The sequence below is a fragment of the Notechis scutatus genome, chromosome 12, assembly GCF_049901735.1.
Source record: "Notechis scutatus isolate UNSWTSFEM ecotype Mainland chromosome 12, rNotScu1.2, whole genome shotgun sequence".
Classification (NCBI taxonomy): Eukaryota; Metazoa; Chordata; class Lepidosauria; order Squamata; family Elapidae; genus Notechis; species Notechis scutatus.
The window spans coordinates 801,410-816,236 of NC_142020.1; the positions used below are offsets into that span (position 1 = coordinate 801,410).

A 14,827-nucleotide genomic window follows, 5' to 3' on the forward strand; every position below is an offset into this window, starting at 1 on the left:
AGGCTTCTGTAACTTTGAGCCATGGTTACATGGTCATAGGTTGAACTACCTGTGAAACAGATATTTCAGTTTTTTTAATATTCTCCATGACAGAACCGGTGCTCTCCGATTCCTGCAACCTGTCAGAGGTGGCCCTGAAATCTTAGGAAGCCCATTCTGCCCTTAAAACCATCAAGAATGCCAACAAATAATTTGATAATTCAGAAAGTTCTTGACTGCGCTGAAATGGACCTACTTACACAAAAACTTAGGGATAAGGTGGACTCAAAATATACTACAGCTTGGGAAAAATGGTACAAATGGATGAAGGAGAAAAACCAGGAAAAGATAATGATTTGAAAAATGAAGTGGTTAAACTAAGAGCATATACCAAAAATAGAAAATGAATATTAGTAAAATTATTTTCAATAAACGATCACACCGTCTTAGCTGATAAGAAATATATATGTTTTATGTCAATATCTGTATTTGTATACTGGTTTCGTTTGCAATGAAACATTGTATCTTATACATTGTATATATTTTTCTTTTTCTTATTTTAAATATATTTTAAAAAACCATCAAGAAGCTCCTGAGATTCAGCATTCAGCACGCACACACACACACACACTCGGAATTCCAGTTCAGACACCGTTCCAAGTTTGCCCACAATTTTTACGGCCCAGTCAGACACAGGAAAGGATACAGAGCTTTTCTTCGTCTTGAAACGTGAAGTAGAGCTTCACAAAGAAAGGGTGATCCAGGCGGGACATCACATCTCTCTCCCTGGTCACGTAGGGGACCTTATTCTCTTTGATGATATGGCGCTTCTCTAGAATTTTAACTTTTAAACAACAGGCAGGTTACTAGAAATTTGGGCCTCGATCAGTGAATCCCACTCTCTGCTTTGACCAAGTGCAACAGTCGCACATCACGTTGCCATCACCTGACGTTTCATGGCGTTTTCCCTTCGCGGAGCTGGGGTGGGCATGGCCTGTGTGGGCCTCCAGTTTGACACCCCTGCCTTACAGCAACGTCAGGTGTAACTTAGAGGGTCATCCACAAACTACAACCGAAGAAGCAAGTGATACTCACCGGCATATTCTCGGGAGGTGGTCAATTCTCTGGCCAGGACAACCTGTTTTTAAAGGAAAGAGAAACCCGGTTACATTCGAAGCATGTGACAAGCCCTTGGAGGCAAGGCTGGCGCATTCTTTGCATTCTTGTAGAGCCAGGTGTTCTCTATCTGGAGGCTGTCACCATCAGGCCTGACAAAGGGATTAAGCACACTCTAAGGCCTTGCTGAAGGGTGCCTGGTGAGGTTTGGTATCTAGAGGGCATCAGTAGCGCAAGCCTGACACACTATGCTTACAAAATGAGTATGGAAAAAATATCAGCCAGTTGCTCTCCATTGTGAGTCCTACCCAGACTGCTCAGCCAGCCTTACAAGGTGCTTCTTTGAGTGTTTTGCATGCTCAGATCCAAAACCTTATAGGCATTCGTAAAAATCAGGTGCCTGAAGAAAATGCAGTGCTTTGGGGAGGAAAAATAGGAATGGGAAGCAAGGGAGAAACGCAAAATGTCAGCGTTCCAACCAAACTCTCCATTTCAATTCAGAACTCAGAGACAAAGTCCATCCAAGTATGAATTGATTTGAGAAGTCATATTGGCACATCTGGGAAATCCCGAATCTGAAATCCCGCATTTCCCCCTGCTATATTAAACTCACGCCCAGCCCCCTTACTGATGACCCTCAAGTCACTCTCTCCAACCCACCTCCATTCTGAACTCCAAACTCCAGCGACTTGGCCTTGAGCTCTGGCGAAAGAATTTTGTTGTGGCAATCCTCCCTTCTCACTTCCCTTCCCTTCCCACGGTTACCCATCCTCCTCCCTTGTGGCAGCCCCAAATCCGATTCAAGATGGATCCGAGGCCGACACGAAGTCTGTCTAATGTGGTCAGGCTCTCAGTGACCTAAGCATACTTGCCACCAAGCGCAAAGGCCTGGAGAAAAGCACAGCTGACCTGGCCTTTGCGATCTTGGCAGGAACAGATCAGACCTCCAGCCCCTGCTTATCAAGGGAGACCGAATGGAGCAAGTGGCCAGTTTTAAGTTTCTGGGTGTTACCCTAAAAGAAGACCTGATCTGGGGGGCTCACATTGCAGCCCTGGTCAAAAGGGCCCAGCAGAGATTATGCTACCTGAGGCTTCTCAGAAAACAACAACTGAATGGAAAACTGCTGGTGACCTTCTACCGCTGCACCGTAGAGAGTATCTTAACTTCCTGCACACCTGTGTCTGGTTTGCCAATTGCACAGGGGCAGATAGGGCAGCACTCCAGAAGGTTAACGTCATAGCCCAGAAAATCATGGGTTGCCCTCTCCCCTCTTTGGAAGAGCTTTATAGCTCCCGCTGCCTTAAAAAAGTTCAAAACATCCTCCAAGATCCATGTCATCCTGGGAACCCCCCCCCCTTTTTTTTTGAACTATTACGATCTGGCAAACGGTACAGGACAATAAAAAAAACAAGGACAAACAGGCTGAAAAACAGCTTCTATCCCAGGGCAGTAGCTCCTTTGAATTCTACTGTATAGTGCAGTGTTGGTGTGGTGTTGGGGGTTTTCGGTTCAATGTGTGGAGTGTGAAGGACGTGTTTATTTTCATGGTCATGATGTGCACTGAAGATGGTGCTTGATTTCATTGTATGAGGTGCAATGACAATAAAGTAAACGTAAACTACACTAAACATTGCTGGTACAAAGACAAGCGGCTGCCACTGATACTCACTGTGGAAAAAGATCCTTCCCCAAGAATCTTCCCAAACTTAAAGTCCTCTGGGCGTTTCTTTCGAGGCTGTGGAGGCTGTTGCAAGGTGCTCTCCATATTCAGTTCCTGTCTGCTGCCACAGGCAGCAGCAACAGGTTGAAGGCTGGAATCCACCTGGTTCCTCACCATTGATGGAGATGAGCAGGAACATAAAGCCACACTGGACTGGATAGGAACAGCATCATACTGCAAAGTAGAAAGCACACTCAATGCTGTGGCCCTTAATCGATCAACGGTCACTAGACAAAAATGGCCAAATCACGAAGCGCTGCCTGTAAGGAACTTGGCAGGCCCCGTCTGTCATTTTGCACAAGCTCACAGGGCCTGAATGGCAACAGCTCAAGTCAGAGGTGATCTCTGGGGCCTAAAATGTCCTCCTCTGGCTTAGGGTTCAAGTGAGGCACCCAGTGTCCTCCCTCTTCTTCATCCCTTTCTTTCGTTCTCTGCCAACAGAAACTCTGCTTTCTAGAGGATACTGAGTAGGCTCGCTCCTCTGTGTTGACCAGACAGGTTGTGTTGGGTCAGACTGGAAACTCAGAGCTTGACTTTTCAGCAGTCATACTCGAGTCCCAGCCCTGCCTGTACTGGGCTTCTCAATTTCCTGCTAAAAGGAGTGATTGGCTGAAAGATTCTGCAACACCAACAGCCGAGGGTGCTGGGCACTTTGGATGACACCGAGAGGCTTCTAAGACATGGAACTGCAAACTCAAGAAGCAGCAGCGGCAGGAAAGGGCCAAAGGCTCTCTAGTCATGATGGGCAGGACTAAGTCCCATTCAATAGGGAAGCCAGAGTTCAGCAAGGAGACATGAGAATCATTTGTGCTATTTTACATCCAGCCGCCAGGTGGACGTATAACACGATCTACGTGAAGCCTGCTCTCACTCCAGTGCCCCAATTTTTATGGAAGAGACATCCCTGGAGCTATGCTCCTTGAAAAGAGAGCCAGACAGATGCCCTCATGGAGCACCATTTGAAAAGCTGCTGGAACAAGAAGCCCCCAAAGATTCCCCTCAAGGAATAACCACCACCGCTCAGGAATTCTCTCCAAAAACGCCCAGCACAGTTTGCTAAAAATGGCTGCTCCTCACTTACAAAAGCTCAGTCCTCCCGGCTTGGTAGCTCAGAAAAAGCCCAAATTGCTTCCGGTCCAGTGAAAGATTTGTGAGCAGGACCTGCAGGGACTGACACCTTCTTTCAGCTGCCCATGAACACAAGAGGGGCACATGCAATCTTCTTTCCCTCCTCGCTTTCCTTCTTATTTGGATCCTGGCAGAGTTACCTATCAACTAGTACTTGACTTGTACTAAATGTTGTACTAAGCCTGAAAGATATTACTCTCTACTTAATACTGTATACACACCCACCCACACCCACGGGGGTAGCCTGGTACTCATTGTTAATTGGTTCCTGGAGTTATGATGAGTACCAAACTATTTTCCCCGAGTTCCTCAATCAAAGCCTTGCTGTCCACTTTTGCCTGGCAAAGTCTGCTTTAATCTGCTCTCCATGAAAGCTTCTTCCTCAATATGCAGCCATGTCGTTTCTAGAGGATTTTCTTCCACACCGGCTCAGACTGAACCAGTGGATTTACTTGGATCTTAGGGATTTATTTAGAAAAACCTACCGGCTTCAGAGCCAGATATAAGCATGAGAGATACCCACCCATTTGCTATTTAAGGAAAAGACAAGCAACTTCAACGAAGAGGCTCATTTAGACAACTATTGCCCATCACCAGAATGGGCTCCAGAAATTAAAAAGCTCATGCAGGAGAAAAGCTTTCTCCATCACCTCTCAATAACCAACCGGAAATGTTCCCGGGGATTTCATGAAGTGCTCTGACAAATAAGTTGCCATTGTTCTCTGCTTCTTCTGCAATTCAGTTGAGACCTTTGCAAAGCTAGAGTGGGTTTCTCAAATACATTCCTCTAGAAGTTACAAGAAAAAGTTCTTGTGTACTGAATAATATCAAGGTGAATATGTATATTTGTGTTTGATCCAAAATCATTTATGCCCCCCCTTTCACTGAAAGTATAGATGGCCCAATTAAAACAAACACTCAACAAAAAGGGGCCAGGAACAAAACAAAAAAAAGCTTCCCAAATAAGAGTTAACATTTTTCATAAATAGAGAAGCAACCTGAATTAATTCCTGAGCAGGGAAACCAAAGGCAAAAGCGGGGGAGAAAGCTGACCATTCCTTTTGCACCATCGTTCCTTAACCCTGTGGTTCTCAACTTTCTAAGTAAGTGATGCCCATAGCTACCAAAGGCTGACCATTCCTAGCCTAGAATAACGTTCCTATGGCATACTAGATAGTTTTTGCCCAGTCTACAAACTGCTGGGTTCTTTCCCCTGAAAAATGTCTTCTATCACCAACACATTATTTTTTTCGCTTGGGGAAGTCTCATCTACTTTTCCCCCTGTCATCAGTATGTTTGATAATCTTCCTTCTCCAGATGTCTGTGTGTGCTTTCTTCCAGGGGTAGGATATGAAATCGACTGCTCAGCTCCAGTGGGGGTGGATTGGACTGAACTGCAGGGTTTGTGTGATGACCCGTAGTCTCTCAAAATAACCAAAACCCAAAACATACATTAAAGTCCGGTAAGGCCTTCAACTTAACTTCACTGTTTTATTAGGCACAGTTTAAAGTCACAAAAGTAAATAATGAGGCAAAAAGAAAACCAAAACAAACCGCATTGGCGAGAGTTCTGAAGCAAGCCAAGATAACTAATCATAAACTCCAGGAAAATAACTGAAGAGAGTCCATGGGAAGAACGCCAGCAAAGATAAACCTCTTTCAAAGTAAACACTAAACTTTGACTCCAGCAATTCTGACTACACAGTTACAAACTTATATACATAGCTCCTAGCTGCAAGCCATGAGGAGGATCATGGTGATCTCCTCCTGAGTAGATCTCGCTTTTCTCTGATCCTCTCCTCCCTGCATGACCTAGGATGGAGAGGGGATGGGCCTGGATCCTCCTCTGATTGCTCAGCCGGCCTCTGCCCTTCCCCAGCCTCCTCCACCACCTCTGGAGCCACACTCCCACTCCCTGTTGGCTGTTCCTCCTCTTCCTCAGAGTCAGTCTCCACCAGGGGCAGGACAAGTTTGTTTTTTCATTGGGCCTTTAGCAAGCATGAACACATATATGACACACATACATACATATCACAACAGGGCTGGTCTTTCCGTGACTATATGTTTTTCCGTGACTATGCAATTTGCAAATACTCTGAGTCATTCCAAGGCAGGGTGTCTTATTTCTTTTAAAATTTGGTTTAATGAGTTTTATTTTTCAGCAGTATTTTCAACGTTTTCAATAACCAATTCCTTTGGTTTTCAAATTTGGTCTTTGTGATTCATGTTGAAATAAGACTTAAATGTTAGCCTTTTGCTCCCTCTTGTGGCTAGTGTTGAAGTAAACTTTAAATATAACTCATCAAAGGCAAATCAAACTGCCTTCAAGATACAGTTGTAATGCAGAGAGGGAAAAAGCAAAAAGCAGTAGAAGGAAAAAAGGCACTCAGCTCAGTTGTTGTAACAGAGTATGTAAAAATGGTAAATTCTCAATTCCTTCCAGGCAAGGTCTTATTTAGTAGTGTTTGTAACTTTGTCTAATTTGGCAGCCATTCCCTTAGTTCATTTATTAACAAAATTATGAAATGTAGATTGTCAAGCATTTGTCTATAAAAGGCTGTGTTACAACTGTGAGCTTAAACAATATTTCTTAACTCCCAGTCACTCAACTCATAAACTGACCACAAAACAAGAAGCAGCTGTCTGGAGTGCATGTGGGCAATCTCACTATCTCTCCAGAGAGATTTTATCAGCCAGGATCAAGGATCCAGCTGCTGAGCTCCAGAAATGCCATCTCCATCTGAAAATCCATTCTACTTTTTAGCAGGGATGTCTAGCTGTTCCTTGAAAGTTAGGTTGTAAATTCACTTTCTAATCAATTTCAAAAATTATGTTTAATAATCTTAAGGCTATTAGAAATCTTCAAAATGACAAGTTTACATAGACACTTGGTGAATTACCTTCATTCAAGAATAAGTGAAAAATTAAGTATAAGAATTTAAAGATTTGAAACAAATAGTGAAAAGCTAAATAAGATTTTAATCCAAAAAAGGTATAAATTAAGGATTATATAGAAGCAAAAGGACTTTTGCGACACAATTTTGGAATAATTATTAAATTAAATAGCACCTTCAAGAGAAATAAATTGTTTAGTTCCTCTTAAGTCATATCAGAAACTTGAGGGGACTAAAATTTTGAAGCATTAAAGGAAAAATATAGCTTTGCTTTTTTGTCAGCATTGAAACAAAATAACACAAAATGGTATCCCATTTGAAATATTTCAGAAGAAATCCGAAGAACTGGGACAGAAATAATGTCAGCAATGATGTCTGTTTCTACAGACAGAATATATCCAAAAGGTGGGGAAATGATAGATGGAAAACAGAATATTCTGGAAGACTTAAAAGGATAAAATTTAAAAACAAAGCTCATTTGATTAAGAAATAGTAGACTATAAAGAAATTACTGAAATATTGAAAAATAAAAAATTGTTGCTTATAAGACAGAACAGACAGTAAAAGTGGGGAATAGAAATGACAAACCAAGAGAATGACTTGGAGAGTAACTATTTATTGGATCAAGACAAGAAATTTGCTAAAGCCTCCAAGAAGGAATACAAAGTTGGTTTATTTGATCAGGGTTAAATTAAGATGTGTTTCTATAAAACTCTGGGAATCCTTTGTGAGGTCTGTTGACATCAGAGCTGAAATGTTAATGATTTAATGCTTATGAGTAAGGGATTAGTTATGGGAAGAAAAGCTATTACATAAAACTTTACACGTGAATTATTTAAGCTTGTTTGTGCTTGTGATAAAGATCAGAAGCACCTACTTAAATGTTCCTTTTCTTTTTTATTTTTCCTCTTCTCTTTCTCTCACACTTTCTATTCTCTTTTATTTCTATTTCTGAGTTTAGTTGAGTTTGTATTATCTTTTGTTAGAATCTTAGGGTTGGAAGAGACCTTGGACACAAGGCAGGAGTTCTTATAAAATCCCAGACAGATGGTTGTCCAATCTTTTCTTAAAACCCTCCAGCAACAGAGCACAAGTCAGGAAGTCAAACTGTTCCATTCGATTAATGTCACTTCATTAATCTTACTGTCACAGAGTGATATTTTCCTTTAAAAAGCATGTTTTGTGTGTGCATATGCGTGTGTAAATTTATATGGCCACTCGGCTTCACAGGTGATTCTGGGAAGCTTACAATATTAAAAATCCATAATATAAAACCCCATCCCCACGACAGCAACTACACAATCAAATCAATTACTTGATCGGCTCCATCTCCATTCCCAGGCCCACTGGCAAAACCATATCTTCAGGGTCTTTTGGAAAAGCAATGGTGGGGGGGGGGGGGCAATCATAACTAGGGCAGGGGCAACCACTGAGAAGGCTCTTTTCTGTGGTCCCACAGCTCTAATAGATGGGACTGCAGCAAACCCTGCCCTCCTGTCCTGGAGAGTTGGAGTCAGGACTAAAGTCCTCCGTCCCGCCACTTAAGAAGAGAGGGAACCACGCAGGCTCTTTAAAAGGACGGAGGCACCATGCCTCCCCCACAGAATTCCTTATCGCTGCCAATAACCACTCACATGTCACCATCGGGAGGCCTTAATCAGCCAGGAGAGACATGGATCTAACATTCCCTAGGATCTTGTCCATTTCTTCGGGATCTACAAGGTCAAACCATCCCCAGATAACTGAGCAAAGACCTACCACTGGGCCAGTAACCACGCTAATGTCTAACTCTGAATGAATCTGAGTGACTTTCTCTGCCAGAAAACCAACAAATTCCTCAGCAGGACCCTGCAGACGAACCTCCGAGCCCTAGGTGATGATATATATCCTCCACAATAAAACTCCAGCAACACCACTAACAGCAATCAAATAGTCTTGTCATAGTTAGCTGATTGGTCAATTGCAGGAAGTTCAAATTCCATTCAGCAGAACAACCAAATTCTGCAATGACCCTTCCAACTCAAGCTATGGGCCACAAGCGCACCAGCACATCCTCTTTTCCATCCTCTTTCACCTAAGTGTGATGGGACAATCAGTTTGGGACAATCAACCTTGGAAATAGTATAGTCTGACCCCTGCCCAGTGTAGGAATCCACTGCTATCCCTTTGACCAAGGGTCTTCAAACTTGTGGACTTCAACTCCCAGAATTCCTGAGCTAACATGACTGGAGGAGGAATTCTGGGAGTTGAAGTCCGCAAGTCTTAAAGCTGTCAAGTTGGAAGAGCCTTGCCCTTGACGGGCATCCAGCCTCTATTGAAAACACTGGCGGCAAAAGTCCTACATCATTCCTCTGAAGTTTTATTCTCCAGCTCTTATCATCTTGCTTCCTTTCCACTCCAGTTTGGCAGCATCCTTCCTAAAATGCAGTGGCCGTATCCTGATCTTCTGGCAATGACTGAATTGTGTTTGAGGTGCTTACAGACCTCGCAGTAGAGCTTGCAACACATGGGCAGACTTAGCCATATTTTCAACAGGAAATTATAAGCATTCCAGACCAAGCCAAATCCAAAAACACTAGGGAACTTTTGGAAGCTTAGCACAGAGACACATCAGCCCTTAACACAGAGATAAATCATATTTACACAACATTCAAAAGAGGTAATTAAAAAAGCTAAGAAGGAAACAAAAAGGCCAGAACACATCCTCTCCAGTAGTCTACACCCAGACAAAGCAGTGATTAACACCACACAAACAATCAAGCGTAATACCGACCCTAATTAAGAAACTACTAAGGAGAAAAAACACACCACCAACACCGGCAGGACAAGGGACTATATATAAACAGGAAGCAAACCCCACACTCACTAGAAAGGATAATGTTACCTAGTTGGGTAACAAAATGTCTGGTAGCAAACAACCTACTCAGAGGGCACAAAAGATTCCACAGTACACCAACTGTTCTCCCTAATATGGGATGGACCAGGAACAAGTTTTGACAAATGCTTAGACTTGTCAGAACCAGAATTGCAGGGTGAAAGGGGACCTCGGTTTCTCCTGTTTTACCAGGAATTCTCCACTCACCCTCAGAGAAGACAACCACCACACACACAGTCCCCAGATGGACTGCAATTATTTTTCTTTCTCAGTGTTCGTGTGCCCCCTTCTCACAGTCCAATTCCTTACCTCCACCATCAGAATTGCAACTAAAGGCTGCAGGAAACAGAGAAAACCTTATTCCAATTCATGAGTTTAAAACATGGGAAAGAAAGGCATAACTGTACACAGAGGCCCTTTTTTTCCTGAAGGCAGTTACCAAGACGGAAATATGCTTTGCATTTATGCTACAACCAAGAAGAGCTGTGCAAGTCGCAGCCCCTGAATGCATCTTCCCATTTGCTACCCAAGCACCACAGGCTCTGTGCATAGGAGAAGATGGAAAACACCACTTTAACTTGGATCAGATAAATGCTAAAGCGGTTTCAGCAGTGGGCCAAGAATGAAAAAAAGGCTGCATCATGCGGGCAGACCTTAAAGAAAAGGCAGAGAGGCATCTGAGGTGCTGCCAAGGGATAAGCAGATTCGCCCTTAGGCTACATCAAAAGAGGTATAGCTAATATGAGAACCCTCTGAATTAAACTGAAATCCACCCTGTTCTGTAACACAGCAGGATGACCCAAGGATTGGAAATTAAGTCCCCCCCCCTCAATTGAGGTAGTTGGATGCATTAGCCAGGTATGAGCTGAAATATGATAGCTTCGTCTCAACAGCCTCTCCTCCTTTTAGATCCTGTGCCAAAGTAGTAAGCTGAAGCCTAGTTAGCCACCAGATCCGACAGCCACTGTTCCCACGTTAATGTCCCAGGCATTGATTCAACCACGATGGAAAGCAATCTCTTTTGGAGCAGCAAGCCCACCTAAAGGAACCTGAGAAATGCAAAGGAAACAAGTCCCACCCTGCCACGTTGCTGGCTGCAACACAGGAAAGCAGGCAGGCGCTTTCCAAAGACGGCTTTCCTTCTCCTCTTGGTCTGAGAAGAGCTGGGCTTGCCGATTTAACTCCGCAGGGTTAGGTTTTCTGCTCCTACCAGACTCGCCCACTGTTGGGTGGCTGGGGGAGGGGGAAGGACTTGTGGGACAAGAGTGCCTGCCCACCCCCCTCAGAAGCGAGGGAGCAACGTTTTACATGGCACTGTGGCCCCATGATGAGGAGCTGGCAGCCAGCTGAAGAGAACGCAGGAAGAGGAACAGGTTGGCTCTATCTGTGGTGCTCTCTGGCAGGTCCTCTTCCCCTCTGGAACCGAAGATCATACTGACAGCAGAAGCATCTGCAAGAGTCCAGCAGCTTTCCTCGCCCCCTTTTCCCCAGGAAAAGGCAAGGCAAGCAAGTGGACCTCCAATCTTCTCTTCCATTGAAATGGCATTTCGTCCAAGGGGGTGAAAATAAGCCTGGTGGTGCCTGAGCATGTTTAGAAGTTATTAGCTCTCCAGCATAGCCTAGCGTTGGGGAGAGAGGCAATTTTCCATGAGAGCCAATCTAGCAGGTCCATCTTAGCCACCAGGAGAAGCAGCATCCCACATACTGTTGTCTTGTCCAAATAGCTGTTGGTCTAAGGCAAATCAGAGCATTCTCAGGCCTGGAGAATGCACCTGCCATTATACTCCCGCTCCTTTGGTGCTTGATTTCACCAGCTGGGGAGCGGACCAACCGCTCCAAGAATAAATTGTCAAGCCATGCGGAAATGCTGTGGGAAAAGTGGAAAGAGGTGCCTCAAAAGCTGCCCTCCAGCATCCTTTAAAACTAATATGTTAAGGGGAAACAAGTCCTTCTCAACCCCATTGGCAAGTGGACAGTTGAGGGGTTCAAGAAAGAGATCAGAAGATCAAAGACTGACCTCTTAATAGCTGCAGAAAAGCTTCTAATCTCTATAGTAGCAATATGCATAAAATGGTTGCTGAACACAAATTAGTTCCGCTGTCAACGTGATTTGTTAAAAGAATGGACTCTATACCCAGCGATCTCCTGGAAGACAGGAAAGATGAGAAGTCTTTCCTTAGGCCGTTTGCAATAGCAAATGACAACCAACCTGGTTCCAGAGTGGGATGCAATATAAGCTTCTCACTGTTTCCTCACCCCATTCTGTTCCAGAAGTGTCTGGTTTGCAGTATTAATCAAAGTGAGCAAAGACTTCCATAATACCCGCCAACACAACCCAATTTGCTGCGGCAGGGACTACCAGAGTCAATGGCAGAGACCATCTTGACATCTAGGCACAAAGAAGACAGAGCATTTGACCTGATGAAAGTTTGAACCATGGTGGAGAAGGAATCTTATGGCAGCACAAGAACTTCTTGGATAAGTCACACTGGACAAGGGCCTGAGAGTGAAAGCCTGTCTAGGCAGGCCATTACCTTGGGCTTCATCCCTCTGGACATATGGTAGTCACTCTCTTTCAGGCATCTTTATGTGTGCAATTTCCCCTCTGGCATTCTCTGTTTCCTTTCATGAGATTTAATACAGATTCACATACACCAACAAGAGCTCCGTTGGAATTAAACAGATTCCAAACAATACTCTCTCTTGGAAGCAGCTTTCCTAGTGATGCTAACCTCAGCCATGAATTGTCAAATTAAGTATTCCTATTGATAAAGAGATGGTCCAGCCTTTCACCACGGTAAGTTGATGTTAACGCCAGGTCCTTATTTTATTCTTGAAGTGAAAGTTTCACAAGGCACAGGAAGTGGTGCTTTTAAATTTATGTTGCATCCTTTACCATCCAAGACAGCCTAGCTAATATAAACTAGATATATCCAGGAGCTTAAGAACCAAGGGTATCCATTGGGACAGGAACATAGAATGATCTAGGGAGATATATGTCTTCCTCTATTAGTAGATGGGTCAGGGAATGCATTTCAGTGGCTAAAACTAAGCAATTATTTGGGAGAATTGCTGTCTACTCATCAAGGAAAGCCTGTCATCTGGGATTACCTGATATGACATTTGTACAGGAGCAAAGTGGTCAAAATTATTTACTTCCATTAAACATGACTGGAAAAACACATCAGCTTCTGCAAAGATGGCCTTCAGCTGCTCTATACTGACAGGGTGCTGTAAACCCTTCTGCCCCCACCATAATAAAGTTCCTTTTTTGCCAAAAACTTTCCAGTAACCAAGAATGAAACTTGAACTTAAAATGATAAGTTCTGATTTTTGAAAGAGTCTAACTCTGGAAAGTCTAAGAGTTGCTATTGTCACCTGAAGGAAATACTTGTGTTTTGTAATTAATGCTATTATCTACTACAGCACTATCAATTGTACAATACCTAGATTGAATAATTTTTCAGCCAAAGACAATATATGCAACTAAGGAGCTAGCCCTCATCAAATGACAAAAAGCTTAAGCCCTGCTTTCTAGCCAGAAGAAGCAGAGTTAACCCTTCCTTGTTGCCCACTGACCCCCCCAGTCACCTGACGATATGCTTAAGTGAAGGCCAGTACAGAAACAATGGCTTCTGGCTCCCTAAGAATTACAGTGTACTGTATGTCAAAAAGCTTTCTGTCCCAAATGAGGTTGTTTAAAAGTAATGCTCATGAAAATTCAGGAGTGATGGCTGTTGGGTCAGAGACATTTCCTTACTCGTGCCCTTTGCCCAACCCTCACTTCCCCACCACTCCAGAGCACCCTCTCTGGCGATCAACCCTCGTTGTGCCGTCATTTCCTTACCTAAAGAGAAAGCAGAAGGATGGATTTGGGGGGAGGGGGGGGAGAGAGCAGGAATGATTTCTGACCAGCTTCCCCAATGACGTTCCTTGCAAGCAGCATCGGAAATGAGAATAGCAGCAGCCCTAAAGAGGCCGCGGCTTCCCCACATTTCCATGCCGCAGGAGGCTAAACTTGGGAGTTGAGTTCGGACTGCTGGTAAGGGTCAACTGGGCCGAAGGGGAGCTTAAAGACTCTTTGGACCTCTTGGCAGGCGGCTGTTCTCCGAAGCACCGCTTTACCCTCCCAGCCCAGACGAGGCTCCAGTTCCCGGACTTTCAGTTTCTTTGCAAGGAGAGAGAATACAAACCCGAGACTTGCCTGCCGTCAAAGCCCCCAATGAAGCCCCTGATCCCACCCAGCGCACCTCGACTCGGAGCCGGGCAGCCGCTCTGGCGACTCTTGGGACGGACCGAAGCCGTTCTGAGCAGACCCGGAAAGCGACCCGGCTCCCGCTTCGCCGTCAAGGCCGCGCTTCCTGCCCGCAAGGCGCCGAAACCGGGTCCCTTCGTCGCCCCGCCAGGAGCCGAGCAAGGCCGGGCGGCCGAGGGGCAAAGGCGGGGCCGATGCCGGGGGCCAGCAGGCCGAGACCCGCCGGGCAGGGCAAGCAGAGCCGCGCGCCCAAGGCCGCCGCCGCCGCCGCCGCCGCCCGGGACACAGGCTCGCCGACGGGCACCGCGCACCTCGACCCATCCTGGCGGAAGCAGCTCCTCCGCCGGCCGGCCCTTGGCTCCGCGCATCCCGGGCGGGGCCTGCGGAACAGCCGCCGGCCCTGCCGCCGCCACACCGACCGGCAGCCGGCGCCGCCTGTCGCTCCCGCGCGCGAGGGCGGCCGGCCCCGCCGCGAGGCCTACCAGGGGGCTTCCAGCGCTGGCCATGGGCCCGCCGGCCCTCCGCCGCCTCCGCCGCGCCGCCACCAGGAGTGCGACCCAACGGGACGCCCGCGTCCTCCGCCAGTGACGTCAGCCACAACAATGCCCGCTTCCGCCCGGAGAGGCGGGACTTCCCTCCGCGCGCTTCCAGACTGGCTGTCCCAAGGCGCGGGAGCCCCGTCCGCCTCTCTCGCGAGACTCTCTGCGCGCCACCCCTCCCCCGGATTGACGCAGCTGGCCTTCGCGAGGCCTGCTGGGTAGGAGGCCCGGATGCGAGGGGGTTGGCCGAGGGGACATGGCGGCTCTTCGGGTCTTTTCGGGCGAGCCCGAATCGAGCGGAGGCGGCCGGAATCCTGCCC

The 14,827-nt window shown here is 45.8% G+C and overlaps 1 protein-coding gene across 1 annotated transcript in view; it reads right to left on the reverse strand.

The window, feature by feature from the left end:
* Nucleotides 1-14,554, reverse strand: part of PDPK1 (3-phosphoinositide dependent protein kinase 1) — a 34,563-nt gene extending 20,009 nt beyond the window's left edge. The window contains exons 1-4 of the mRNA XM_026683593.2: nucleotides 14,451-14,554; nucleotides 2,766-2,990; nucleotides 1,075-1,117; nucleotides 686-823 (exon numbers count right to left, since the gene is read on the reverse strand). Of these exons, the coding sequence (XP_026539378.1) occupies nucleotides 686-823; nucleotides 1,075-1,117; nucleotides 2,766-2,990; nucleotides 14,451-14,474 (430 nt within the window). The 5' untranslated portion in view covers nucleotides 14,475-14,554. The remainder of the gene's footprint in view (nucleotides 1-685; nucleotides 824-1,074; nucleotides 1,118-2,765; nucleotides 2,991-14,450) is intronic.
* Nucleotides 14,555-14,827: the final 273 nt, after the last annotated feature.